This window comes from Canis lupus, chromosome 10, assembly GCF_011100685.1.
Source record: "Canis lupus familiaris isolate Mischka breed German Shepherd chromosome 10, alternate assembly UU_Cfam_GSD_1.0, whole genome shotgun sequence".
Classification (NCBI taxonomy): domain Eukaryota; kingdom Metazoa; phylum Chordata; class Mammalia; order Carnivora; family Canidae; genus Canis; species Canis lupus.
In genome coordinates this window covers 25607517-25634120 of record NC_049231.1, presented here as the reverse complement: position 1 = coordinate 25634120, position 26604 = coordinate 25607517, and the positions used below count along the sequence as shown (strand labels likewise).

The following is a 26604-nucleotide window of genomic DNA, read 5'->3' as shown; positions in this document are numbered from 1 at the left end:
TCTGCCTCTCTCTCTCTCTGTGTGTGACTATCATAAATAAATAATAAAAAAAAAATTTAAAAAAAGATGTGGTATACATATATACAACAGACTATTAGCTGTAAAAAAAGAACAAAACCTTGCCATTTGCAACATCATGATTAGATCTAGAGGGCATAATGCTAAGTGAAATATATCAGTCAGAGAAAGACAAATACCATATGATTTCACTCATATATGGAATTTAATAAACAAAATAAAGGAAAAAAAGAGACAAAAAAAAAAAAAAACCAGACTCTTAAAAATAGAGAGCTAGTAGTTACCAAAGGGGAGGCTGGCAAGGAGATGGTGAAATAGGTGAAGAAGATGAAGAATATACTTTTTTTGTGATGAGCACTGATTAATGTACAGAATTGCTGAATCACTATGACATACACCTGAAGCTAATATAACACTGTATGTTAACTGTACTGGAATTTAAATATATATATATATTTATATATATATAGCTATCTTAGCTATGCTTAAGGGAAATAACAGAAGACTTTTCCACCTATAGGGCAGAGTTTAAAATGGGAAACACTCTACCTCAGGTTAGGTATTGCCAGTCCCAAGAACTGAGTGAGGACAGGGGAAGGAAACCTCAGAGAGAAAATTCAGAACCCACCTACAAAGCTGGTTTTTGATCTCCCAGGGCAGCCCGGGGGGCTCAGCAGTTTAGCGCCGCCTTCAGCGCCTTCAGCCCAGGGCTTGATCGTGGAGACCGGGGATTGAGTCCCCACCAGGCTCCCTGCATGGAGCCTGATTCTCCCTCTGCCTGTGTTTCTGCCTGCCCCCCTCTCTCCCACTCTCTGTGTGTCTCTCATGAATAAATAAAAATCTTAAAAAAAAAAAAAAAAGAAAGAAAGAAAGAAAGAAAGAAAGAAAGAAAGAAAGAAAGAAAGAAAGAAAGAAGAAAGAAAGAAAGAAAGAAAGAAAGAAAGAAAGAAAGAAAGAAAGAAAAGAAAAGAAAAGAAAGAAAAGAAAAGAAAAGAAAAGAAAAGAAAAGAAAAGAAAAGAAAAGAAAAGAAAAGAAAAGAAAAGAAAAGAAAAGAAAAGAAAAAAGAAGGAAATTATCTCCCAGAATTGTTCCTTTGAAGGGTTTTGTGTAATACAGCACATTTCCTAGCAAGAGATCAGGGGCTGGGGAACAGAGATAGTATAGGTAGGAAGAAGTTCACACAGTTGTTTTTGTTTTTAGCATTATCTAGCAGCGCTACCATCTTTTCTCCTTTTGCGTACTTCCTTTAAGAGTGATTTTTTTAAAAAGATTTTATTTATTTATTCATGGGAGACACAGATAGAGAGGCAGAGACATAGGCAGAGAGAGAAGCAGGCTCCCTGCAGGGAACTCAATCCCAGGACCCTGGGATCATGACCTGAGTCAAAGGCAGATGCTCAACCACTGAGCCACCCAGCTGCCCCCCTCCCTTCAAAAGTGATTTTAACTCCAGTCTCCTGGTGCCCAAATTAGCTCTGGGTACTCCAGAGTAGAGGTGAGAGGCAATCAACCTGCTATGTTATACCCAATGGAACATTCTTCTGTTGCACATAAAAGGAAAATAGCAGTACAAACCAAAAGAATGTTCCATAAACTTAACAAAAATTAGAACAATTACACCCACTCATAGTTCTGAAAAGAAGTACAACAGAATCATGCTAGTTCAAAAGCACAAGAACAGAGTCTGAAACTAATCAATCTAATTTTACTCTGTAAATTGACTAGATGGAAAAACGTGAGAGAAATTAGCAATAGAAGAAGTCAGTCCTTGGATTAATTTTTGTAACAGTTGTTAGCCTTATATTAATAAGAGATAAGCTATAGATCACTTTAAGCTTACAATAATTAGAGATAATTTTCTAAGTTTTAAAAATCAATTTTAGTTTAATTTAGATATAATAAACTTCATCCATTTTAAGCATGCAGTTCAATGCATTTTGACAAATGCATATACTTGCATAACTCTTGCATAACTACTATGACAATAAAGATCTACATCATTTTCATTCCCTAAAGTTCTCTTATACGCCCCTTTGCAGTTAACTTCTCTACTTTCGTTCCCAGGCAACAACTAATCTGCTGTTACTCCAGAGAAACCTGCATTTTTTTCTTAAACAATTTTTTTATTGAGATATAATTCACATACCATTCAATTCACTCAAAGTGCATAATCCAGTTTTTAGTACATTCTCAAAGGTGTGCAACTGTCACTATCTAATTCTAGAACATTTTCATTACCCTCCTCCTCAAAATCCCATATCCATGAGCAGTCAAATTCCATCCCCATCTCATCCTCGCAACACCAGGCCCTGACAACAAATGGTCTATTTTCTGTTTCTAGATTTGCTTATTCTGGATATTTCATATAAGTGCAATTTTACAATATGTGGCCTTCTGTATCTACCTTCTTTCACTTTGCATAATGTTTTCAATGTTCATACATTTTATAGACTTTATCTGTACTTCATTTTTTTTTTTAATGACTGAGTAGCATTCCACTGGAAAGGTCTAGCACGTTCTGTTTATCCATTTATCGACTAATGGACATTTGTGTTGTTTCCATATTTGGCTAACACTGCTATGAGTATCTGTGTACAAGGTTTTGTGCGGATAAATGTTTTAGATTTTTTTAAGATTTATTTATTTATTTATTTATTTATTTATTTATTTATTTGGCTAATTGCTATGAGTATCTGTGTACAAGTTTTTGTGTGGATAAATGTTTTTGATTTTTTAAAGATTTATTTATCTATTTATCTATTTATCTATTTATTTATTTATTTTAGACACAGAGAAAGAGAGGCAGAGACACAGGCAGAGAGAGAAGCAGGCTCCATGCCGGGAGCCCAACACAGGACTCGATTCCGGGACTCCAGGCGCCAAACCGCTGAGTCACTCAGGGATCCCCTATTTTTTATTTTCTTGAGTATCCACCTAGGAATAGAAGTGCCGGGTCACAGGGTAACTCTATATTTAATTTTTTGAAAAGCTATCAAACTGTCTATATTTCTCAGGTAAGTTTATGTTGAGGTAATTTAGATTCATATGCAGTCACAGAAAATACAGAGAGATCCCATGTATCCTTTACCCAGTTTCCCCCAATGATAACATCTTGCAAAACTATACTGGAACATTACATCCAGGATACTGACATTGACAGAGTCAAGATACAGAACATTTCCATCACTACAAGGATTCCTCATGTTGACCTTTATAACCACATCTACTTTCCTCCCAGCGTCACCTGGTCTTTAGCCCCTGACAACCATCAATCTGTCCTCTATACCCATAATTTTATCATCTCAAAAATGTCTTATAAATGGAATCATATAGTATGTAACCTTTCGTGATTGCTTTTTGCACTTAGCATAACTCTCTGTAGAGTCATCCAGTGTGTTTTATGTATGTATGTATGTATGTATGTATGTATGAATGATTATTACTGAATAGTATTCAACAGTCTGCATTTTTAAGAATATTATATAAATGGTATAGTTCAGTATGTACTCATTTGAGTCTAGCTTCTTACATTCAGCATGTTTTTGAAATTCGTCCATGTTTTTAAATATATCAGTTTATTTTTATTGCTAGTAATTTTCCAGTTTATGGATATACCACAATTTATCCATTCACCTGTTGATGGACATCTATGCTCTTTTCAGTTTGGAATCATTAAGCATAAATCTGCTATCAATGTTCATGTGTAAATAGGAGTATGTTTCCATTTCTCGAGTAAAGACTTAGAATTAGGACTGCTGGGTCATGTAGTAAATATGTTTAACTTTGTAAGAAATGCCATTTTACATTTCACCAGCAGTGTATGAATTTCCATTGCTCTGTAGCCTTTTCAAGACCTGGTATTGTAAGTCTTTTTAATTTTAATTATTATAGTGGGTGGGTAGTGGTGTCTTGTGGGTTTTAATTTGCATTTCTCTGATGGCCAATGATGTAGAGCATCTTTCCAAGTGCTTATTGGCCTTTTGCATATTTTTTTAAGTGTCTGACCAAGTCTTTTCCCATTTTTTTCATTGGCTTGTCTTATTATCTGAGTTCTAAGAGTTCTTTATATATTTTAGATACAAGTCTTTTGTCAGACACACATATTATAAACATTTTTTCCCATTCTACAGCTTGTCTTTTAATTTTCAACAATATACAAAGTGGACAAAGAAGTATTTAAACGATGAAATCAATTCACAATTTTTTCTTTTATAGTTCATACTTTTTGTGTCTTTTAGCTATCACATTAAGGCCTATGACCCATTTCAAGTAAATTTTGTCTATGCCATGAAATAAGGGCCAATTTTGGGGGAAGGGGTTAACACAGATTGCCAGTCCCTTTCAGTATTCCTTTGTTGAAAGGTTTCTTTTCCTGATTTATACACTTTTATGTAAATGAGGGATATAAAGAAAAATGACACTACTTCAAACACTCAAAACCACTCCCATCTCAGCAGAGGGAAGATTCCCACACCTTCCCCCTCACCCCTGCGCCTTCCCACTTCAGTGAGCACAGGCCTATGCAGCAGGGTGCCCTGGTTCAGAGAAGAAGCAGTTTAACTTTCAGACAGTAAGTAACATCTGTTTCTGAAGCTACTCATGATTTCACACAGAAAGAAAAAGAGAGAGTAAGCCCCCACCATTTTCCCACAATGCTGTGAGGCTACTGTATATATTCTCTTAACTGTTCAGTATGGTTTCAACAAACAACAGAAACAACTAACAATATAGCATTCAGCAAAATAGAGGGATAGCACAGGAGGTATAAAGAGAAGTGCTTTGAGAGTCAGAACATGGGGAGTCCAAGCTATGTGATCTTGGGAAAGTCACTTAACACTCCTAGCTCCCAGTTCGCTCATCTGTAAAATGAAGGATCATCTCCAAGATCCCTTTTCAGGTAAACATTCTGAATGCCAAGAAGAAACCTTTGTTCTTTCTCCCCAAAGTCAAGAAAAATGGCCAAGAAGGTATCAAATTGCGAACATTTCTCAAATGGAAAATACTGTACAAGGAGCAAGTTTTCTTCTCTCTCTCTTTTTTTTTTTTTTTTTGGTTTCCTATTTTATCCAATGCTTCCACACTAATTAGACATCATATAATTCTTCCAACCAGTGCATTCTTATCTTCCCATTTTTATCACTTTGAGCAGTGCTTCCCATCCAGGAAATACCCCAACAAGTCCTCTTTATTTCACCTGTTCACCTCAAAAACAAAGTGAATAAAAATGTCTGTTGGAACAATATTCTCAACTTTAACATGTACCTGAAGACCCTGTCCAAATGAAAATTTGGACTCTGTGAGAGGGGGACCTGAGACATGCATTCCTTTTTTTTTTTTTTTTTTTTTTAAGATTTTATTTATTTACTCATGAGAAACAGAGAGAGAGGCAGAGACACAGGAGGAGGGAGAAGCAGGCTCCATGCAGGGAGCCCGACATGAGACTTGACCCTGGGTCTCCAGGATCAGGCCCTGGGCTGAAGGCAGGGCTAAACCACCGAGCCACCCGGGGTGCCTGAGACGTGCATTCCTAACAAGCTCCCAGATGATGCAGATGTTGATGGTCCTTGGAACATACTTCGAGTAACAAGGTGTTGGAAGAATGAGGTCACAGTTTCTGTTTGGGCAGCCTAAGTAATGTTAACATCAAAAGTTTTCAATACTTTCTACACAACCAAATATTTTATAAATAAGTCTTACAGCACTGATTTGAGAAATATAATCTGATTGTCAAGAGAATATACTAAGATAACAGTTCACAAAATCAAGGTCAAGGTCAATGTAATTAACATTTTAATTCTTCAGCATAAGGGCTCAAGGTCCTACATTTACAAGATAAAGATAAGGCAATATGAGTTTTACCTTTCTGATAAAGAGCAGATATTGTCAAGAAGATTTTACTCATACCCCAAGGTCAAAGAACAAAATCCATAAGGAAAATGTACTTTCAAATAATTAAAATATTTTACGCCTACGCCATTATTTTATGCCTAAGAGAACTCTATCAAAAACAAAAAAAAATAACTTAGTGTGTTTTTGGTTTATAAAAACTTCTGAAAGGTTCCGCAAATTGAGAGTAGTTAAGTGTGCAAAGGAAGGATCTATAGCTCTGCCAAGAACATGGCCTAATACAAACACTGCAAAGATAAATTTCAATAAATCTTACAAAATAGAAACAAAGGCAAAAAATATAAAAGGGATTTATACAAACTAGACTGGTCAGAAAGAACAGCTTAATGGGATGGAGTGCCTCCTTATCATGCATTGTTTGGTCGGTCAGTGAAGTTTTCTGACTGGTCCCAAATCAACAGTTCTAGCTCTGAATCCAAGACTACACTTCCAGCCATTTTCTCCCTCTTAAAATTAACTGTACTTACAGGTACACACACAGACAAAATTAAATATGGCTTTTATCTGAATACAACAGAAATGTATGTTTACGATAGAAAATCAGAGACATACAGAAAAACTTAAAGAAAAAAAACCCTTGCAAAATCCTGCTACCCAGCAACAGCTATTAATATTCAGCTACGAATATATATTCAGATATATATTCTTACATCCTTTTAAAAAAATTTTTTTTTTTATTTATTTGAGAGAGAGAGAAAGAGAGCACAAGCAGGGGAAGTGGCAGGAAGAGGGAGAGGGAGAAGCAGGTAATCAGCTGAACAGGGAGCCCAATGCAGGGATTGACCCCAGGACCCTGGGAGCATGACCTGAGCCAAAGGCAGATGCTTATTAAGCAATTGAGCCACCCAGGTGCCCCTTACCATCCATTTTTTAAGGATTAAAGGGATAAATAGTAAACAGTTTCCCACATCTTCAAATAATCTCACGACTACATTAGTATCCAACCAGATGAATGCACTGTAAGTTATTTCACCAATCTACTGTTAAAATTTAGGTTTCTGTTTGTTTTACTACTACTACTATAAATAATACTGCTATAAGCATCCTTATATATAAATCTTGCATTTCCTTTATAATTTCCTTAGAACAAATTCTCAGAAGTATTTCAAGGTTAGAGAAGAAACCTATTTTTAAAAAAGTTTAAAAAAGTTTATGGGATGCCTGGGTGGCTCAGTGGTGGCTTAAACACTATATCTACTCTCCTCAACCCCCAATGTCACAATTCCTGTATCTCTTATAGTTACTGAGAACCTCAAATGCTTTTGCTGCTTATGTGTGTTATACCCATCAAGATATTTCAGATAAGAAATTAAAACTGTGAGAATCTTAAATATTTATTATTTCTTCACAATTTTTTAAAAAAGATTTTAATTATTTATTTATTCAAGAGGCACACAGAGATAGGCAGAGACATAGGCAGAGGGAGAAGCAGGCTCCCTGAAGGACTCGATCCCAGGACCCTGGGATCATGACCTCCAGGTGTCCCTCTTCACAAATGTTTTGAAAGAATTTATGTATTTATTTATTTGTTTGTTTATTTATGAGACACACAGTGGGGGAAGAGCAAAGAGAGAAGGACAAGCAGACTCCATGCTGAGCACAGAGCTCAACACAAAGTTTGATCCCAGGATCCTGAGATCATGACCTGAGCCAAAATCAAAAGTTGGATGTTTAATGGACGGAGCTGGCCAGGCACCCCAAAATATCCAGTATTTCTTTAAAAAATAACAATAAACTTACTGCATGCTAATACATTTCTATGAAAAATATGGTTATTTTCCAAAACAAAAAACAAGTAGTAAAAACAGTACTATACTATGGTTTTACCATTTTTACAAATCTCTCTAAGATATAATTCAGGGGATCCCTGGGTGGCGCAGCGGTTTGGCGCCTGCCTTTGGCCCAGGGCGCGATCCTGGAGATCCAGGATCGAATCCCACGTCAGGCTCCCGGTGCATGGAGCCTGCTTCTCCCTCTGCCTGTGTCTCTGCCTCTCTCTCTCTCACTGTGTGCCTATCATGAATAAATTTTAAAAAATTAAAAAAAATAAGATATAATTCACTAAAAGCTGAATTGTCATATATACTGCATTCAATCTGTTGAGATACCATACATCACACAGCTCTGGTAAACGCCAGTGCACACTCATGAAAGGATAACAGTAGAAAAGGTAAGTAGTATTTTAGTATAAATATATAAGAAGTCTTCATCTTGTACTTACTTTTCAGGTCTCCAGGACACCTAGGGGTTTCCCATACCACCCTTTGAAAACCACTGCACTAGTTAGCACAATGCATACCATACAAAATAGCTGAAAGACATGGTCTTAACACATTTGCCAAAAACATCTTCCAATTTTTCTGGTTGATAAACCAGAAACTTTATTTAAGAATTATTAAAAAAAAAAGAATTATTTTAAGTGCTTATTATGTGTCAGGTGCTCTTATAGGCATTGGAAACACAACAGAACACAAAAGAAATATCCCCCATTTTGAGGTATTTACATTCTAGTTGGGAGAAACAGAGGCAAACAATAAATGAACCTACAAACAAAGCATGTCTTCTGTCAGATGATAAATAGTATGAAGAAAAATAAAAGCAAGATCTTATAGGGCAGTCAGGGAAGAAGGCCCAAATAAGTGACATCCCAACAAAAGACCTGAAGGCAGTGAGGAAGTAAGCCATGACGCTACCCACAAAAAGTGCCCCAAGGAGAAGGGATATCATCAAGTACAAAAGCCCTGAAACAGAAGGTTCCCTAAGGTATGCAAGCACAGCAAAGAGAGTGTTAAGGCGGGGACAGATCAAGCCAGGGAAGAGGAGGACATGCAAGCTGAGAGTTACAGAGCTGGGGCAGATCATGTAGGACTCTGTAGGTAGTACAAGGACTTGGGCTTTTCCCATGAATGATAACTATTAGAAGGTTCTAAGTGAGAAGGGACTTTCATTTGACTTTCAATTTAAATGGAAAATATCATAACTAGTGCTAAGGAAAAAACCTGAATGTGAACATCGGTTCCATCTCTACTGTGTGTCCCAAAGCCTCTCTGACCCTCAGTCTCTTACTTTGTAAAATGTGAAGATACAGATACCTCAAAGAGTTGTAAAGATCAAAGAAGAATATACATAAACCCCTCAAAATTTTAACACACTATAAACATTTCACAGCTAAGTTTTTTTTGCTATGTAACTGCCATGTATTCCTCTTTGCTAGGCCCTCTATACACACTCAAGTGCTATAGCCACCACACCATCATGTGACTGTCAGGAAATTAAGAGTACTGCAGACCCCTGTCACCGGGAGTTCTGATAATGCCCTTTTAGCTTGTTGAGAGAAAGGCAGAGAAAGTTATTTTTGTTGTTGATGGCAAAGCAAGGGTTTTTGGTATTTTTCCTTGTTATTATAAAGAAAACCCTTTCAAAAACAATGAATGTGGTAATCATAAAAATAAAGTTCCAAAAAAAACAAGAATGTATGAAACTCATCTTTATTTCATTTGGCACCATTTTAATAAAGCTAAAACTATGGCTCATGGTCTTGACAGCCTGCCTCATGCAAAAGGAAACAAAAGGGAGAAAAAAAGGATAGAGACAGATAAATTCAAATTCCTTTCATCTGGGTCCTAACTCTAAGGGGATCCCAGATAAATCAATGAGTCAGAGAAAAGGCAGTAAGATGTAATCCAGAATACTGATGACAACAGCCGTCTGTCTGCCTACCTGTCTTCTGAGATCACCATCAAGGTATGAGATCATTAACCAGGCCAGAGAAGGCAAGGCAGATGGAGACAACCATTAGGGCCTGTAGTATCTAACTCCACTCCTCAAGGGCAGGGGCTAGACACTCAGGCACTAGTTCTTATCCTCACCTCTTAAAATGGTGAGTCAACCTGAGTAGTGATAGAAACCCGCAATGGAAAAACCCAAGGAAAACCAAGATCTCCGGGGAAAATTATAAACATATCTCATACATCAGAGGTCTCCGATGGTTTTTTTGTAAGTGTGTTACAGCAGAAAGAGCACTGTCATGGGAGTAAGGAAATGAATTCTCCTTCTATCTCTGCTACTAATAAATTATGTGACTTCAGGAAATAAATTATCCTCAATGAATCAATTTCCTCATCTTAAATAAAGGAGAAGACAAGAAAACACCTAAGGTTTCCTCAAACTCTAAAATTCTTTAAATATAAACAAAAATATGTTTTTTAAAAGCCCACACTAATAGATAATTAGGAGATCCAAAAGGTAGAAATTGCTGAAAGTTCTGAAGTTTTTCACTGTTCTATAGATCCGAATGACATGAACCCAAACAAGAGGCCCTTCCTTGTTAATAGGAGTTAACCTATTACCAAAAAGGGCAAAAGTTATCTGCCCACCATCTTCCTTCAACCTTATTTTTATGAATTCTTAATCCCCTCTCTCTAACCTGCACTATTATAAAATATACAATTCAGAGGCAAATTGTAATGATCAGGGAACTGGAAGTTAAAGAAATATGTAAGAATTAAGTAGGGGTGCCTGGGTGGCTCAGTTAGTTAAGCATCTGACTTCAGATCAGGTCATGTTCTCAGGTTCCTGGGATGGAACCCTACGTAGAGCTCAGAAGTCTGCATGCCCCTCTCCCTTTCCTTCTGCCCTTCCCCCAGCTCGTGCCCCTCTGCATGTGTGCACTCTCTCAAATAAATGAATAAAATCTTTAAAAGAAAAGAATTAAGTATATAAGCATCAAGTGATGAGGGAGTAAATGGACTGAAGAATGCTTTTTCAATTATTAATTAATATTCTTAAATAGAGAGTATGCATGTGGTATGAAAGATTCAAAAGGCAGACACAGTTAAAAACAAAACAGTTTTCTATTTGATTTAAGGGATAAATCAAAAAAGGCCCTAAGCTGACTTCAGTCCATACTGTGCTCCATTTCTTAGGTTGGGTCATATGTCCACAGGTTTATGTACTCTATATACTGTTGTAATACACACTCTATATACCTTTCACACTTGTATGGCATTCCATAATCATAAAAAGACTCTTCCATCCCAATCTTCTAGCTCTCCATCCCCCTGCCTTGAGGTAGTCACTGTTACCAGTTTCTTATGATCCTTCCAGAGATAACCTATCCACAGATGAGCATTGGGATTTATCCAGGTGCAATGTATGGGGGAGGCACAGGAGGTATGCACACATATGTGCACAAAAGAGAGACAGAAAAAACAGACTCCCTCATTGTGCCTCATCAAGATCAGGTGTATGTCAAAGGACCAACAAAAACCTAGGAACTGCTTCAAACCCTTTCTCTACAAGGGAACTCTGTCCCACTGTTGTAGAGCTAAAACTAAGAAGACTGCACTGGCTGGATATAGGCAGAGACAAGGCTCTGATCAAAGTGTTACAAACTAGCTGGCAAGAATTGAGCCCCAGCATTCCTCTGTTCTAAAATACACCAGTCAGTGCCATGCCCCAACACTCTTAACTTCAGAAATCCCAAATATCCATCTCAGATCATTAGTTTTCTAATTACTGTCTAGATAGTTTTCCACAGTGGTGACAGATGTTTTAATCTTCTCATTGTGGCTTGATCGGAACACTTAAATTTAACAATACATAGGGCACACCGCACATCCTGAGATGTGGAATAATTTCAATTTTGAAACCCAGGCTTTCAACAGCACCTGCTTCCGGCATGGATTGGCTACGTTGGAGGATTCTTTTCTTTTCTAAGATTTTATGTTTTTTAAGTAATCTCCACACGCAATGTGGGGCTCGAGCTCCCAACCCGGAGATCAAGAGTTGCCTGCTACATCAACTGAGCCAGCCAGGTACCCTGAAGGATTCACTTCTTAATGCAACACAGATTTCAAAAAATTTTCGATAAAATCATGATTTAAAGCCTTATGTCTATTTATTGGGGGAAGTATTATGCCAAGCCAATTTTTTTCATTTACTGAAAAAAAAAAAAAAGTTACTGAGCTGAGTGTCTACAATGTGCCAATGTCAGGAGCCAATAAACAGATGAATATATTCCCTTTGAGAAGCTAATCATCTAATTAAAGAGATAGGTAAAAATGATAGTCTACATTGTAAAGGTAGTGCTGTAGGAATGAACAGAGAAGGAAGAGCTGACTCTATTCAGAGAAGGTTCACAGAAAGGCAGCATCTGAACTGGATTTCAAAGAGTCAGTAAGTCACCATCAGCAGTGAGGAGGATGAAGCTCTTTATATGCAAGTATGTCTCGAAAAAAATCTCCCCAAGTTTTGAATATTAAATGAAAACTGTTAATAAATATACAATGTACCCTGGAACTTTGCTATAATATTCAGTATCCTGATGTTTAATAGAGGGTAAAGACTTTACATCTTGAATCTTGTCTAAAAAAGTTTATTTTTAAAATCTCATGAAACAGTAGTTTTACCTATAAATATATATTCATGGAAATCCAAATATTGTACTGCTAGAATAATCTATCACTCACATAGTCTAAAATGTCTTGACTTTTTAGAAATAATGATTGGCTTCTAGTTTATCAAGGTTTCTTAATGATACCTTTTCACTTCTTATCATAAATATAGCTGTCATATTACTGTTGCAATCCAGCATAATGGCTACGGCTTCAGAAGAGAACGGTAATAACTTTACAAAAATTTTGAGCATTTAGGAACCATAAGTACTAGAAAAATCAGTTTGCTATACCCGGTTTCTCTTTTATGAGCATAGGCAAAAGAAAGAGGTACACATACATGCTATTTATTCTCTGCAGGCCTTTCATTCTACCTCTACCAACACCTTTGTCAATTTTATCCATACTTGCTTACATACTATTATCCTTTGAAAGTTTTATGAAGTAGTTGGTCCAACAGATGGGGTGGCTAGCCCTGCCCAACATATGTCATAGGAAAAACAGCTCTTAGGCAAGACAAGTAAGTCTCTTTCCCTTATCCAGCTGGGAACCAGTGAGACCCCCCCCTTAGGGGAAAGCAAATAATCTTTTAACCTTTATTAAGAGAAGTTACAAAAAAAAAAAAAAAAGAGAGAGAGAGAGAGAGAGAGAAGTTACTGGACTGAGATAATCTGTATGTAATAAAACAACCAAAGAAGGGAGAGAGAGTTCAAATGCTAACTTACACTCCCTAAGATAAAATATGCACTTGCCACACACAACAGACAACTAGAGCACAGAGAAGGGAAAGGAAATAAAACAAAACAAACTCCCGAGTCAGTTTAACTGGGAGCTATTTCATCAAAGACAGGTAGGAAACTGTCAGATAAGCATACTATCTTGTTTGAACACAGAGTTCAACAGACCTGGGGGAAGGAAAAGGAAAGGCAGCAACCTAAAAAGTATAGCATATATGAACAGAAGAACTCAACTAATAAATGACTCATCATGGTCTTATTTGTAAAACCAGAAAGAACAAAATGGTAGCAGTATCTTTCCTCTTTGCCCTTCCCTGTCCATAAAGCTTAAGCTGATAGCATCTGATTCTGTCTTCAGATGGATATCTGTGTCTTTCAACATACTATCTAAGTGTTCCCCAAGGAGACAGTAAAACCAATTCTGCCAGACACAGTATCTGCCAAAACCAAGGAGCCTATGTCATTCTAATGAGTAAAAGCCAGTGGATGGGAAGAGGTCTGCAAATGCCACTTGTATGAATCTCTCAAGATATGCTCTGAAACAGGAAAATACAGACTACATTTTAGCAGAAGTCTAAAAATAACAAAAGAACATTCCCTATTTTTAGATATCTAACTTACAAGTTTCAAAACACTAAAAGTAAAGGAAACCATTAAAAACCAACTGGAACTTTAAACTTTTAAAAGACACTTTTGGGTTGAAAAAAACTGTTTTTAGAGACAGAATTTTTAAAATCCTACATTCTTTCTGTTGACTACTTTCTTGCTCAAATGTCCCCATCTTCAAAACTCAGAGTCTCAATCTTCCGTGTTATCATGACCATTTCCAAGAACCAAAAGATGATTCAGAAAGGTTATACCACAAACGAGAAAGATGTAAGGAAAATTTTAAAACATGCTTTCATAGACAGAATAATAGAGTGCGGATTAGTGATTAAAGACAGTAATATATAAAACAGTAAACTGAATTATCCTACATTAAAAGCACTGCTACAGAAAAGAATAAAATTCTTAACTAAAGGGAAATGTTTTGTCCCCTCACTCAACAGTCTTAAGTCAGTAAACATCTAAAGCAAAGCTCTATGTCTGAATAACTAGATAGAGTTTGCAACTACAAAAAAAAAAAAAACCCTACTAATTTTTTTTTACAATAAAGACGTGAACATGCAGTACATTCACTGGACAATTTATGTTTACCCCCATCTACCTTCATCCCATCTCTATCCAATCCTAGGACAGATATACCCAACCTTATTAAAGAAACCTGTAGCAAATAGGATCTGTAGGAAATACAGAATTACCAGACTGCACAGCCATCATTAACATCTCAGGTTCCAGTAGAGTCATGATGGATTCTTCTCAGAAACAGCAGCCCACAAATACAATGAAAAAATTCAAAGTCACAGAAGATGTTGTCTTCAGAGGCTACCGAAGCTTTCATAAATTCAATCTGATGCCTATGCTCAAATCAGACTGTGAGAACTCACTCCCCTTCTCAGCGCAGTTACCAATTTATCCACCCTTCAGGCAAGTCAAGATGGCACAGAGTTGAGTTACTGCCGACAGGAAACCAAAAGGCTCTCAAGTTAAGACCTATGAAGTGTGGTTAGAACAGTGAGTGAGCTCCTCCTCCTTGCTGGGGCGGGGGGGGGGGGGGGGGGGGGGGGACACACAGTAAGAGACCTTCAGAACACAGATCAACTGCTTTTTTTCCCCCTCTTTTCAGGAAGAGAAGATGAGGTTTTGTTCCAAACCTGTAGTATAAAGGGACTTTGCTGCTAATGTAGCTTAGAGCAACAGATTAAATACAATTCAAACAACTCAATCTTTTGAAACAAACAGCCCTATTACTGGGAGGTGGGGTTGGGAATTAGGCACATATACAAACAGACATGAATACAGATGAACATGTATGTTGAGTTAGTTTTCTGACGAAGAGTTCTAAGGGCTTTTTCATCTGTGATATTTATAGAGAACAGGCTAAGGAAGTTGAATATTTAACTACAGAAGCACAACTATTTCTGCACCCTGACTCCAATTAAAATATGTTTCAAAAAGTCATCTGAATATATTTCAAAGCTGTAATCTGTCTTTCAGATCTGCCAATCCCCTACAAGAACGCCGTAACTTGTTCCTATGTGAGACATGTGGGCTGTCAACCGGCAGTTTACTGATGCTATTCGACTTTTCTAAAATGCGCTATGATCTTGCTAGATGTACGGAACAACATGAGACAACAGTTCAAATATATAAGAATTTCCCTTTCCTGATAAAGAAACTTCAATTCTTTTTCCACTAGCACAGAGCAGGCTCTTTTGAATACGAACAAACACAGGCATTTTTTACCTTCCACTGCAAAAACAAAAACTAAAATCCTTTCAAATCACAGCAATTTCATTTAAAGTGAAAAACTCATTCACTCCCTTTATCGTCCCTTTTACTAACTGATCATCATAAGATATTAAAATGCCTTTTAGCATACCTGATTGACTTTTAAACAGCCGAAAACTAGAAATCCATGTTTGGTATCATTAGCTAGAATTCCTCAATCTTTCTGGTTAAGTAGCAGCCTCTATCTTGAAAGCCTACTGCTACAAAGGCAGCCCAGCGAATGCCAAAATGCTTACAGAGTCAACCCAATGATAAATGAAAGCACTAAGAGACCTTACAAGAGAAAACAATCTCAAAATGATTGAGGGCAATATTCTGCTATTAGAAAAAAGAAAGCAATGCAGATTTGGGATGGGGGAGATTTTGTGGAGGAGAGAAAAACTTCCTTTCTTTCTCACTCCAAGAACATCATGTTTAAAAGAAAAGCCAGAAAAGCTCTATATAGAACTGTGGGAATGACTCAACAGGCAACTGAGTGGCAGCCAGTGTGGGCTAAATGCTGCTCTGGGAAGACAGAAGCATTCTCACTGGCCCCTTCTGGCAACCAAAGTCTCAACTGTCTTATGGAAAAATGGGTAAATTTCAATTCTCAGACTACAGAGTACTCTGGTCAGAGGTTAGCAACTAAAGAAAAGCATCCTGAGAAGGGTGAATCATTCCTTTGTCCCCATGTGGGCTGTACAGTTTTGCTGTGTGAGGGTTTTTTTAATGAAACAAGTTCTCACAGTCCTGTACTAACAGGAAAATAAATACAAATTATATGATCCCTGCACAGAGGATGGCAGGAAGGGCAGAGGGCTGTGTCCCTCCTGCCAAAATGTCTCTCTTTGCTGAAATAGAGTGCCAGAGGCTACCACTCTCAATACTGCAGCCCTACAGAGATATGACCATCATGTGGTGGTGGCAAGGACATCACAGTGCATCTGACGGCTTTTTCATGGCAATTCTACTCCTATGATCTCCTCTGCAATTTGGGATAAAAAGAGCTAAAGAAAGGGAAAACAAATTTTAAGATAGTAATCTTAAAAATTAATTTTTTAAAAAAGTAAACAAGCAACATAATCTTTGTCTACTGCTAAGATTTTGCATTTACCCAGAAGAGTATCAGCACAGCAACAGGTTCACTGTGAAACTGTATTTAAGACAGGTTCTACAACTCAAAAGTCTGAGCTCCTACGACAGTCTCAGTACCACTATTTTTTGTGCCACTTAGCAAAAGTTCATAGAGACCTAAGTAAACTCTGATAAGCTCTTTGTACAAGTGAACATGATTTTCAAGTTAATGGCACCAAGGGAATGAAAGGTAATGAATGATCTTAACTTCCAATTAAATAAAAGCTCTTTGGTTTTTAATCATAACTCTCTAATCAATACAAATATGCTATAGGCTTTACTAATCCACACTAAAGGGACTTGATAACTGCAGAATATCAATATAGTACATTCACAAAGCTTCCCCCCACCCCCAGGTTCCCCAAAGGCCTTTAATGTTCTTAATCAAGAGGAACTAGACAAGTTCTTATCCTACTTGACCTTCCTACTAGATTTGTCATAGTTTGTATACTCTTCTCAAAACTTCCTATTTCCTTGATTTTCTTAAAAACCGTACTTTCCCCCACTGACCTCTCCTCTCAGAATCCTAATTAGCTCTTTCTCTTTTTCTGCTCTTATCAGGGGCACCCCTTCTATTTTTTTACATATTCTCCCCTGGGCAATCTCATCCTTTCTTAGGGTTAACTACTACCCACATTCTGACCCACATCTAGCTCTGACTTTACCTATAAGCTACCTACTGTGCATCTCTACTTGGCCATCTGAAACTCAGTATGTCCCCAAAACAAACACCCAATACCAGCCTGCACCAACCCCTCAAGATACATTGCTTCCATTTTCCCTATCTTAGGTAACAGTACTCAGGTCCCAAACCACAAACTTACATACTCCTCCCTCCCGCCCCAGACATCTTATAATTTATTACTCAAATCCATCCTTTTTTCATCCCTATAGCCAGTCCTTCAAATTCCTTGCGCAGTGTATAGCAACATCTTTTTTTTAAAAAAAATTATAGAAACATTCAAACACAGGAGTAGAAAGTATGGAATAAGCTGCTTATGTATGCTCATCCCTTAGCTTCAAAATTGTCAATACATGGCCCTTCACCCTTCCCACCCAACTCCCACCACACATAGCACCCGGCTCACACTGGATCACTCCAGAGCAAATTCTAGTCATCATTTTATTTCATCTTTATTCTGTACATCTAAAAGAACTATTTTTCGGGGGTGCCTGGTTGGCTCAGTTGGTTAAGTGTCTTCCTTCGGCTCAGGTCATGATCCCAGTGTACTGGGATCAAGGACCGAGTCATCAAGCTTCCTGATCAACAGGGAGTCTGCTTCTCCCTCTCCCTCTGTTGCTCCCCCACCTTGTGCTCTCTCTCAGTCTCTCTCAAATAGTATCTTAAAAAAAAATAATTTTTTTAACATATCCCAACATATTACCACCCCAAATTTTAAAAATCTCTTAGTATCATCAACTATCCAATCAATGGTCAAATTTTTCCAACTGTATCATAAATTTTTTAGTGTTGATTTATTCAAATTAGAGCCCAACAGGAATAATACATAGCATTTCACTGATGTCCCTTTAGGTCTCTTTTATTTATTTTTTAAAATATTTTATTTATTTATTTGAGAGACAGAATGCAAAAGAGAGCAGGGCGGGGGTGGAGGGTTGGGGGTGGGGCGGGGAGAAGGGACACAGAGAAGCAGACTCCCCACTGAGCAGGGATCCCTACTAAGGGCTCTATCCCACTGGGATCATAACCTGAGCCAGGAGAAGATATTTAAAGACTGAGCCCCACAGGCACTTGTTATGCTTCTTTTAATCCAGAATCCCTCCCTTCTTTTTTTTTTTTTTTTTTTTTTTTTTGTAGTTTATATGTTAAAAACCCAGGCTGTTTTCCCACATTTTGGACTTTGCTAACTCTACCCCCATGGTGTCACTTAACATGCTGCTATATTCTATCTCCTGTATTTCCAGTAAACTAGTACAAGTTAGATACAGAGGCTTGATCTAATTCAGGTCAAAGTTTTTCACAAGAATATTGCAAAGGTGGTAGTGTGGACTTGAGCAACTTCTAACCTGTGCTCCTTTCTTTCCACCCTTGCCTTTATTAAAAACCATCCCTGTTACCCAGTAATTCTTACTCATCCTTCAAAACTTAGTTTAACTGCTGCCTGGCAATGATCCTGGCACTCTCCCACCCTCCTCACACTCTCCATGGATATGCTAAATACCTCTCATTTATGTTCCCCCAGAACCTGTGCCCACCTCTATTATTACTCTTTACCACATGGCCTAATGCCTCTGCATCAACAGATGGAGCAGTGTCTGACATGTGACAGCATTTGTAAATGTATGCCAAATGGAATGAAAAGTCCTGCTTAGGGCACAAAATCCTAACAGTATGGGAAAAGTTCATAACAACAAAAGAATCCCCACCTACCCAGAAAAGGCAGGTAGCCTGTTACCAATTTCATTAAAGCAACGCTAAAGGTGCTATTATTTGGAAAACTATGCGAGGAAAACTAAAATTATCCACAGCATTGAATTATAGAGTTAACATAAATAAGGCCAACCAAAATAATGCCTTTAGGGATATTAAGTGCTAATGACAATGAAAATGCCTAAAGTGTAGGGAATGAGTGGGAGAAACCAGAAAAAGAGAGAGCCTAGCTCACTACAAAATAAGCAATTCTTCAGCCATCAAAAGCTGTCAACTTCACCAACAACTGACATCAATTTCTATAATGTAGTATAGAAGGGCACTACACACAAAGTAACAAATGCTTTTTTAAAATCTGTGGGATTTCAGAATACTAAAATGTAATCTTATTCCAATCTCCATATCTGATTTAGGTTCTCACCCAGTGTATGGTGTTCACTGAGGTTCAGGCTCTACAAAAATCTAATCATCATAATGAAATTTTACAAGTCCCAACCAGTTAAATCTCTCCCCCAGATACCTGGTTTGGGGCAAAGGGAAAACACTCAAAGATAACATAACCCAACACCCAAGCAAGTCACTGCAGGTCCTGGGCAGCTTCCATTTCCTGTGACCAAAACCTACTACTGATGAAAAACTCAGTCAAGACCTGCAAACCTAGGAGGATCACATATCACCATAGGTATGCTATTCTTTGGCCTTAGGATACATGAAGGTAGTATTCTCAGGTAACTTTTCAAAGTATAGTAAATATTAAGGGCTATGATAGCTATAAACAGCCAGCTCATTCATACTGTATGTCTGACATATTGTCATCAGGCACAGTGTCAATGCCAGTGGGGGCACAAAGATAAGGGTAAACCAGACTGACACTGCCTCTGCCCTCAAGGGCCTTTCTTATAAAGAATTAAGATAGAAAATCTCTAACCAACAATTTAAAAAAGAAAAATGAAAAAATGAAGTACCAAATAAGAGAACAAACAAGGGGCTAACCAAACATAAATGAGGCATCAATTTGTTCTGGTTACAAGAGACTTGGATTGCTTCTTAGGGGAAAAATGATGTGAGCTGGGTCTTAAAAAAAAAAAAAAAAAAAAAAAAAAAGGACCAGAGTTTTTCAGTTTCTTTTTGAATTCCCAACTCACAGACTTATATACCCTCGAATCACAAAATTACGAAACCAAAAGAAACCCTGTCTTGACCTGACCCAGCCCCATATCCTGAGTATATACTACGTGAGACACATGTAAGAAACTCTTCTACAAGTTCCCAACAAGTTGTTCCCAGTCTGTTACAATAGTACTTTTTTAAAAAATATTTTATTTATTTATTCCTGACAGACACAGAGAGAGAGGCAGAGACACAGGCAGAGGGAGAAGCAGGCTCCATGCAGGGAGCCAGATGTGGGACTCGATCCCGGGACTGTGGGATCATGCCCTGAGCCAAAGGCAGACGCTCAATTGCTGAGCCCCCCAGGTGTCCGTACAACAGTACTTTTGGAAAATATTTAAAAATTATGTTTTAATGGACAAGGAAATAAACTGAATGGTCAAAAACTAAACAGTCACTGGCTACAAACATTTGGGGAAAGGTTCTTCCTCACTAATAATCAAAGAAATACCAAAATGAAATGAAAATATTTCATTTATCACATTAGCAAAGTCTTTTACAAATGAGATAATCAATATTAAGAAATGAGCCAGGTACTCATGCAGGGCTGACAGAAGGATAAATTGAGAGGCCACTTGGAATGGAATGGGACAAGGTATTTCTCGAGAATCTGAATTCTTCACAAGGCCTACAAAGGCCTGTGTAATCTGACTCCTATCTATCTTATTTCACATCACTATCTCCTTTCTGCAGTGACATACTGGTATTCTTTTAGTTGCTTTGTGCCAAGTATTCCCCAACAATCCTTGCCTATGCCCAGTCCCCTTTACCTACTCCCCTTTACCCACTCCCCCATTTTCCCCTGCCTTAATATACATGCTTTTCCTTCTTTCCTTTGTTTGGCCAACCACTACTTACTTGTGCTCTGGCTGTTAGCTTCAGTATCTTTTCCTCAAAGAGCCCTTTCCCGACCAACACTCCTCTCTTCCCCCACCTAAATTAGAACCATCTCTGTGACATTTGCTATTGTTATATCTTGTGCTCCCCCCACCAAAGCACTTACCAAAGTCTAACTATAAATCGGTTTGTATAACTAACCTTTCTTTCGTTAAATATAAATTACAGGACAATGTGAACTTTATCTGTCTTACCAATACTTAACATACAGATGGTGCACAATAGACACTGAATACATTTTTCAACATTGAAATGGTGAAATTATTTAAGACAGTATTTCCACTTCTAAGGAAGTAGTCCAAAATGCAGAAAAAGCTCTTAGAAGATTTTCATCTGAATACTAGTATATGTATGAAAAATAAAAAAGGATTCAAATGTCCAATGAGAGGAAAAATTAAATAACTGATGGCACAGAATGGAATGTTATACACCCATTATAAAGGCTAACTATAAAAACATTTCTTTAAAAAAAAAAGATTTTATTAATTTATTCATGACAGACACAGAGAGAAGAGACACAAGCAGAGGGAGAAGCAGGCTCCCTCCGGGGAGCCCAATGCAGGACTCTATCCCAGGACCCTAGGATCCCATCCCGAGCCAAAGGCAGACACTCAATCGCTGAGTCACCCAGGCATCCTCTGAGCCACCCAGGCGTCCCTGTACAAACATTTCAATGACATCTGAAAAATCTTAAGCTGTAATGCTAAATGAAAAAAGTATAGTATTAGTTATTTTTAAAATGTACGTTTAGAAGAAGATGAGGTAAATAAGCCATACACTAACAGCCATTTGCTCTGGGAGAAGAGAGCCATTCATTTTTGTTTCTGTTTCAGGGGCAGGGGGGTGGGTGGGGTATTTTGTTGTTATTTTTTAAAGATTTATTTGAGAGAGACAGTGTATATGTGCAAGCAGGAAGAGGGTAAGAGAGGGCAAATCTCAAGCAGATTCCACCCTGAGCAGGGAGCCTGACTTGGGCTCCATCTCAGGACCCTGAGGTCATGGCCTGAGCTGAAACCAAGATTGGGACACTTAACTGAGCCAACCCAGGTGCCCTGTGTTTCACTGTTTTAAGAGGGGATTTCTATCTGGTATCTGTTTTTCTCCAGGAACCGAGAAAAACATTTGATGAATACCTGAGAATGAGAAATTGATTATTTCTAAGTGCTGAGATAAAGTGGGCTAAGAAATTCTCTAAATCACATTGTAAACAGAATCACTTAATGAATTGACATACTTAAGATTTGGGCATTTTCTCACTAGCTGGGAAAGACCTAATCTAGAAAATCCTTGACAACTAGGCTTCCTGAGGAACATAAGTAACAAGTATCTCCTTTCCTCAAGAAAATATTGTAATTTAGATCAGAAACAGCCCACTCAAAATTTTTACTTGGCTCAGCAGTTATTTTGATACTTCCTGTTCAACACTAAACACTGAAAGGATACAATGTGTATCCTTACAGAGAAAGTATACATGACCTGCCTTTCTTCCAAAGGCTACCCACTTGTGGAAAACAAAAGAGTACTTCCTAAGCTTTACACAAAGGAGGAGAAAAGCCTATGAAAGAGGACCTACTATGTCCTTTTCACTGCCATTCTCTCCTGCTTCCTGTTCCACCCAGCATGGCAGGTAGCAAATACAAACTCTTGTTATTCCTTTAAAACAAATTGGAGATTAGCAACAGTGAGAAAATAAAAATGTTTTCAAGGATAACACAATAGCGTTAAAATATATGAAACCTCTAAAAATATATCTAACAAAAAATGTGTAAGACCAACACAAAGAAAATTATAAAACCTCATCAGGAGACCTCATAGAAAATCTAAATAAATGGAAAAAATATATCATGTTCACAGTACAATGCTCTGAAGATACTAATTCTTTTCAAATTGGTTTATAGAGTTAATGTAATAAATCCTAATCAAAATTCCACAGTGATTTTATAATTCATATGGAAATGCAGAGGAAAAAGAAAAAACCCAGAAAGACACTGTTGGAAAAAGAGTAAGGTGTCAGGACTTACTTTTCCTACATAACAGGGCTTATTACATAGTTATGATAGTAAAGACAGTGAGGTCCTGGTGCAGGCATCAACAAACAAACCAATGGAAACAGTGAGCTCAGAAACACATCAACACATGAGGTAGGTCTTGATATATTCAAGGGTAGCTTTGCTGATCAGTGGGAGAGGGAATATTTTCAATTAATAAGAGTCCATTTAGAAAAAAATTTAAGGGGCACCTGGGTGGCTTAGTCAGTTAAACGCATGACTCTTGGTTTTGGCCCAGGTCATGATCTCAGGGCCCTGGGATGAGCCCCACATCAGCTCCACACTCAGGGTGGAGTTGGGTTGAGATTCTTTCTCCTTCCCTCTCTGCTCCACCCCTCACTTGCACTCTCTCTTAATAAATAACATCTTCAAAAAAAATTTAAATTGGGCTTTACCTTAAACCCATCAAAAAAAAATTTTTTTACAGATGTTATTTATTCATGAGAAACACAGAGAGAGAGGGAGAGACATAGGCAGAGGGAGAAATAGGCTCTCTGCAGGGAGCCTACTTGATGTGGGACTCAATCCCTAGACCCGGGGATCATGACCTGAGCCCAGGGCAGGCACCCAACCACTGAGCCACCCAGGCGTCCCACCCCCATCAAAAAATTAAAACACAAAACTCACTATAAGAAACTCAAAAATCAATTACATTAAATTTAGAAATTCTTCATACCATAAAGAGAATGATAAAGACAAATCACAGAGTGGGAGAAGATATCCATAACACATTTAAGCAGCAATAAACTAGTATTCATAGTATTTAGAATATATAAAGAACATCTATTAGTCAACAAGAAAACACTGATGAAAAGATTTCACCAGACACTTCACAAAAGAAGAAATCCAAATGGCTAAAAAATACCAGAAGAGATATTTAACCTTATTAGAAAAAAATAAAATGAAAATTAAGAACATTTTGATATATTTACATAAACAGCAGAGCAGTGAACATTAAAAATCTAATAAATTAAGTGTTTGAAGGATATGAAGCATAACAACTTTCACGTACTGCTGGAGGATATATAAACTGGGTACAATCACTTTGGAAAACAGTTTAGCATTACCTAATAATTTTATAATACTACACATATTATAGGAAATTCCATTCCTGTGTATGTATGCACATATTCATGTACCAGGATACATGAAAAACATTCAGGGCAACATTGTAATAGCCTGCACCTGGGAACAACCCAAATGTTTATCAGTAGAATACATTTCTTAAAAATTATGGCATACTGGGGCATCTGGGTGGCTCAGAGGTTGAGCATCTGCCTTTCGCCTCAGGGCGTCATCCCAGGGTCCTGGGATGGAGTCCCACATCGGGCTCCCCAAAGGGAGCCTGCTTCTTCCTCTACCTATGTCTCTGCCTCTCTCTGTCTCTCATGAATAAATAAATAAAATCTTTTAAAAAACTATGGAGTACTTTTGGTGTTATCTACTATATAGTAATGAAAATGGATGCAGTAAGGCAGCCCAGGTGGCTCAGCAGTTTAGCACCGCCTTCAGCCCAGGGTGTGATCCTGGAGACCCGGGATCAGTCACACTCCCTGCAGGGAGCCTGCTTCTCCCTCTGCCTGTGCCTGTTCCTCCCTCCCTCCTTCCCACCTCCCTCTCCCTCCCTCTCTCTCTCTCTGTCTCTCATGAATAAATAAAATCTTAAAAAAAAATGGACGAACTAAAGCTATATACGCAAATGAATACCACATATCTTAAGCAAAAGGAAAATACAGAATTTCATTCATATAAGCTTCAACTAAACTATATTGTTTAGAACTATATAGTTGGTAAAACAAATGATTTTCAAGAAGTCAAAACAGTACTTACTCCTCAAAAGAAAAGATGGGGTTGTGTTCAGAGAACATATACAGGAGGCTTCCCTGGGGCTCACAATGAGCTGTTGCTGAGTAGTGGTTACACAACTCTTTGCTTTATGGTTATTCTATAAACTGTCCTATGATTTCTTTTTAAGATTTTATTTATTTATTCATGAGAGACACAGAGAAAGAGGCAGAGACATAGGCAGAGGGAGAAGCAGGCTCCATGCAGGAAGCCTGATGTGGGACTTGATCCCAGGACTCCAGGATCATGCCCTAAGCCGAAGGCAGGCGCTCAACCACTGAGCAACCCAGGGATCTTCCCCATCCTATGATTTATGCACTTTTCTCTATATATGTTATCTTTCCCCCCATAAAAGAAAATATATATTGCCTGGTATTCAACTTCTGTCCATGTCTCAAAGAAATTATCGCCCATAAACAGATCATTAACCCCAAACTTAGTCTGTAGCACCTAAAATGGGGAGGGGGAAAAAGAAATTTCACGTTGATTAGTTCCAATAAAAGGGTAACTAGTGTATTCATGAAAGGAACAGGGTGGCTCAGTTGGTTAAGCATCAAGCCCTTGATTTCAGCTCAGGTCATGACCTTAGTGTCATGAGATCAAGCCCCATGTCAGGCTCCTTACTCAGCTCAGAGTCTGCTAGAGATACTTTCTCTGCCTCTGCCCCTCCCTCTGTTTGCACGTACTCTCACTCTCAAATAAATAAATCTTTAGAAAAAGAAAATTTCAAATTTATAGAGATCAACTTTTTTTTAAAGATTATTTATTTATTCATAGAGACACAGAGAGAGAGAGAGAGAGAGAGAGAGAGAGGCAGAGACACAGGCAGAGGGAGAAGCAGGCACCATGCAGAGAGCCTGACATGGGACTCTATCCAGGGTCTCCAGGATCACGCCCTAGGCTGCAGGCAGCACTAAACCGCTGCGCCACCAGGGCTGCCCCCTAGAGAGATCAACTTTAAAAAAGTTAAAACCTGTAATCTAAGTGTTCTATTACTAAGCAGGAGAATAAAATAATTAATTCCACACAAAAATAAAATTATGCCACAACATATTTCACCTATACAGGAATGGACTCAGAAAGTCTTTTTTCCAAATAATCTAAACCCTTAATTAAACTGGGTTTCTTCCCCTCTGTCCAGCAACAGAATCAACAATCACCTTCTTAATTGCTTAAATCTAGAAGTCAAAGTTTCAGGGAGTTAAGAGTTCCAGTTTCACCATTTATTTATTCATTTGCTCATACATTCAATAAACATTCATCAAACACCAAATTCTAAGACTTTGCTACTCAGAGCGTGGTCCTCCAGATCAACAGTACTGGCATCATCTGCACACTGGTTAGAGATGTGGAACATCAGGCCTCTCTCTGATCTACATCGGAGTCTGTATTTAACAAGCACTCTAGTTGATTCATCAGCACACTAAAATTTTGGCTAGGCACTAACGATACCACAATAAGTAAAAGAGACATAATTCATGCATCCACAAAGTTTCTCTTCTAGCTAAATATAATAACAAATAAAAAGATATTACACACTGGGTACTCTGGAAGAACACTGAAAGAACAAACCCCCAGCCCAAGCTGGCAGGCAGGTAGAAGTACTGAAGGAAGCAGCATCTTCATCTGATTCTTCACTAGATGGAAAACAAAAACAAAACAAAACAAAATAACAGGATATGAAGTGAAA

General features: G+C 37.9%; 1 protein-coding gene across 5 annotated transcripts in view; it reads right to left on the bottom strand.

Annotated features, from left to right (window-relative positions):
* Nucleotides 1-26604, bottom strand: part of MRTFA (myocardin related transcription factor A) — a 198371-nt gene that overhangs the window by 84713 nt on the left and 87054 nt on the right. The window contains exon 1 of one of the 5 annotated variants that reach the window (XM_038550461.1): nt 14360-14631. The exons of the other annotated variants lie outside the window; for them this stretch is intronic. Coding sequence (XP_038406389.1) covers nt 14360-14405 — 46 coding nt within the window. The 5' untranslated portion in view covers nt 14406-14631. Of the gene's footprint in view, nt 1-14359; nt 14632-26604 lie in introns of those variants that run through there. 5 annotated transcript variants of the gene reach the window in all.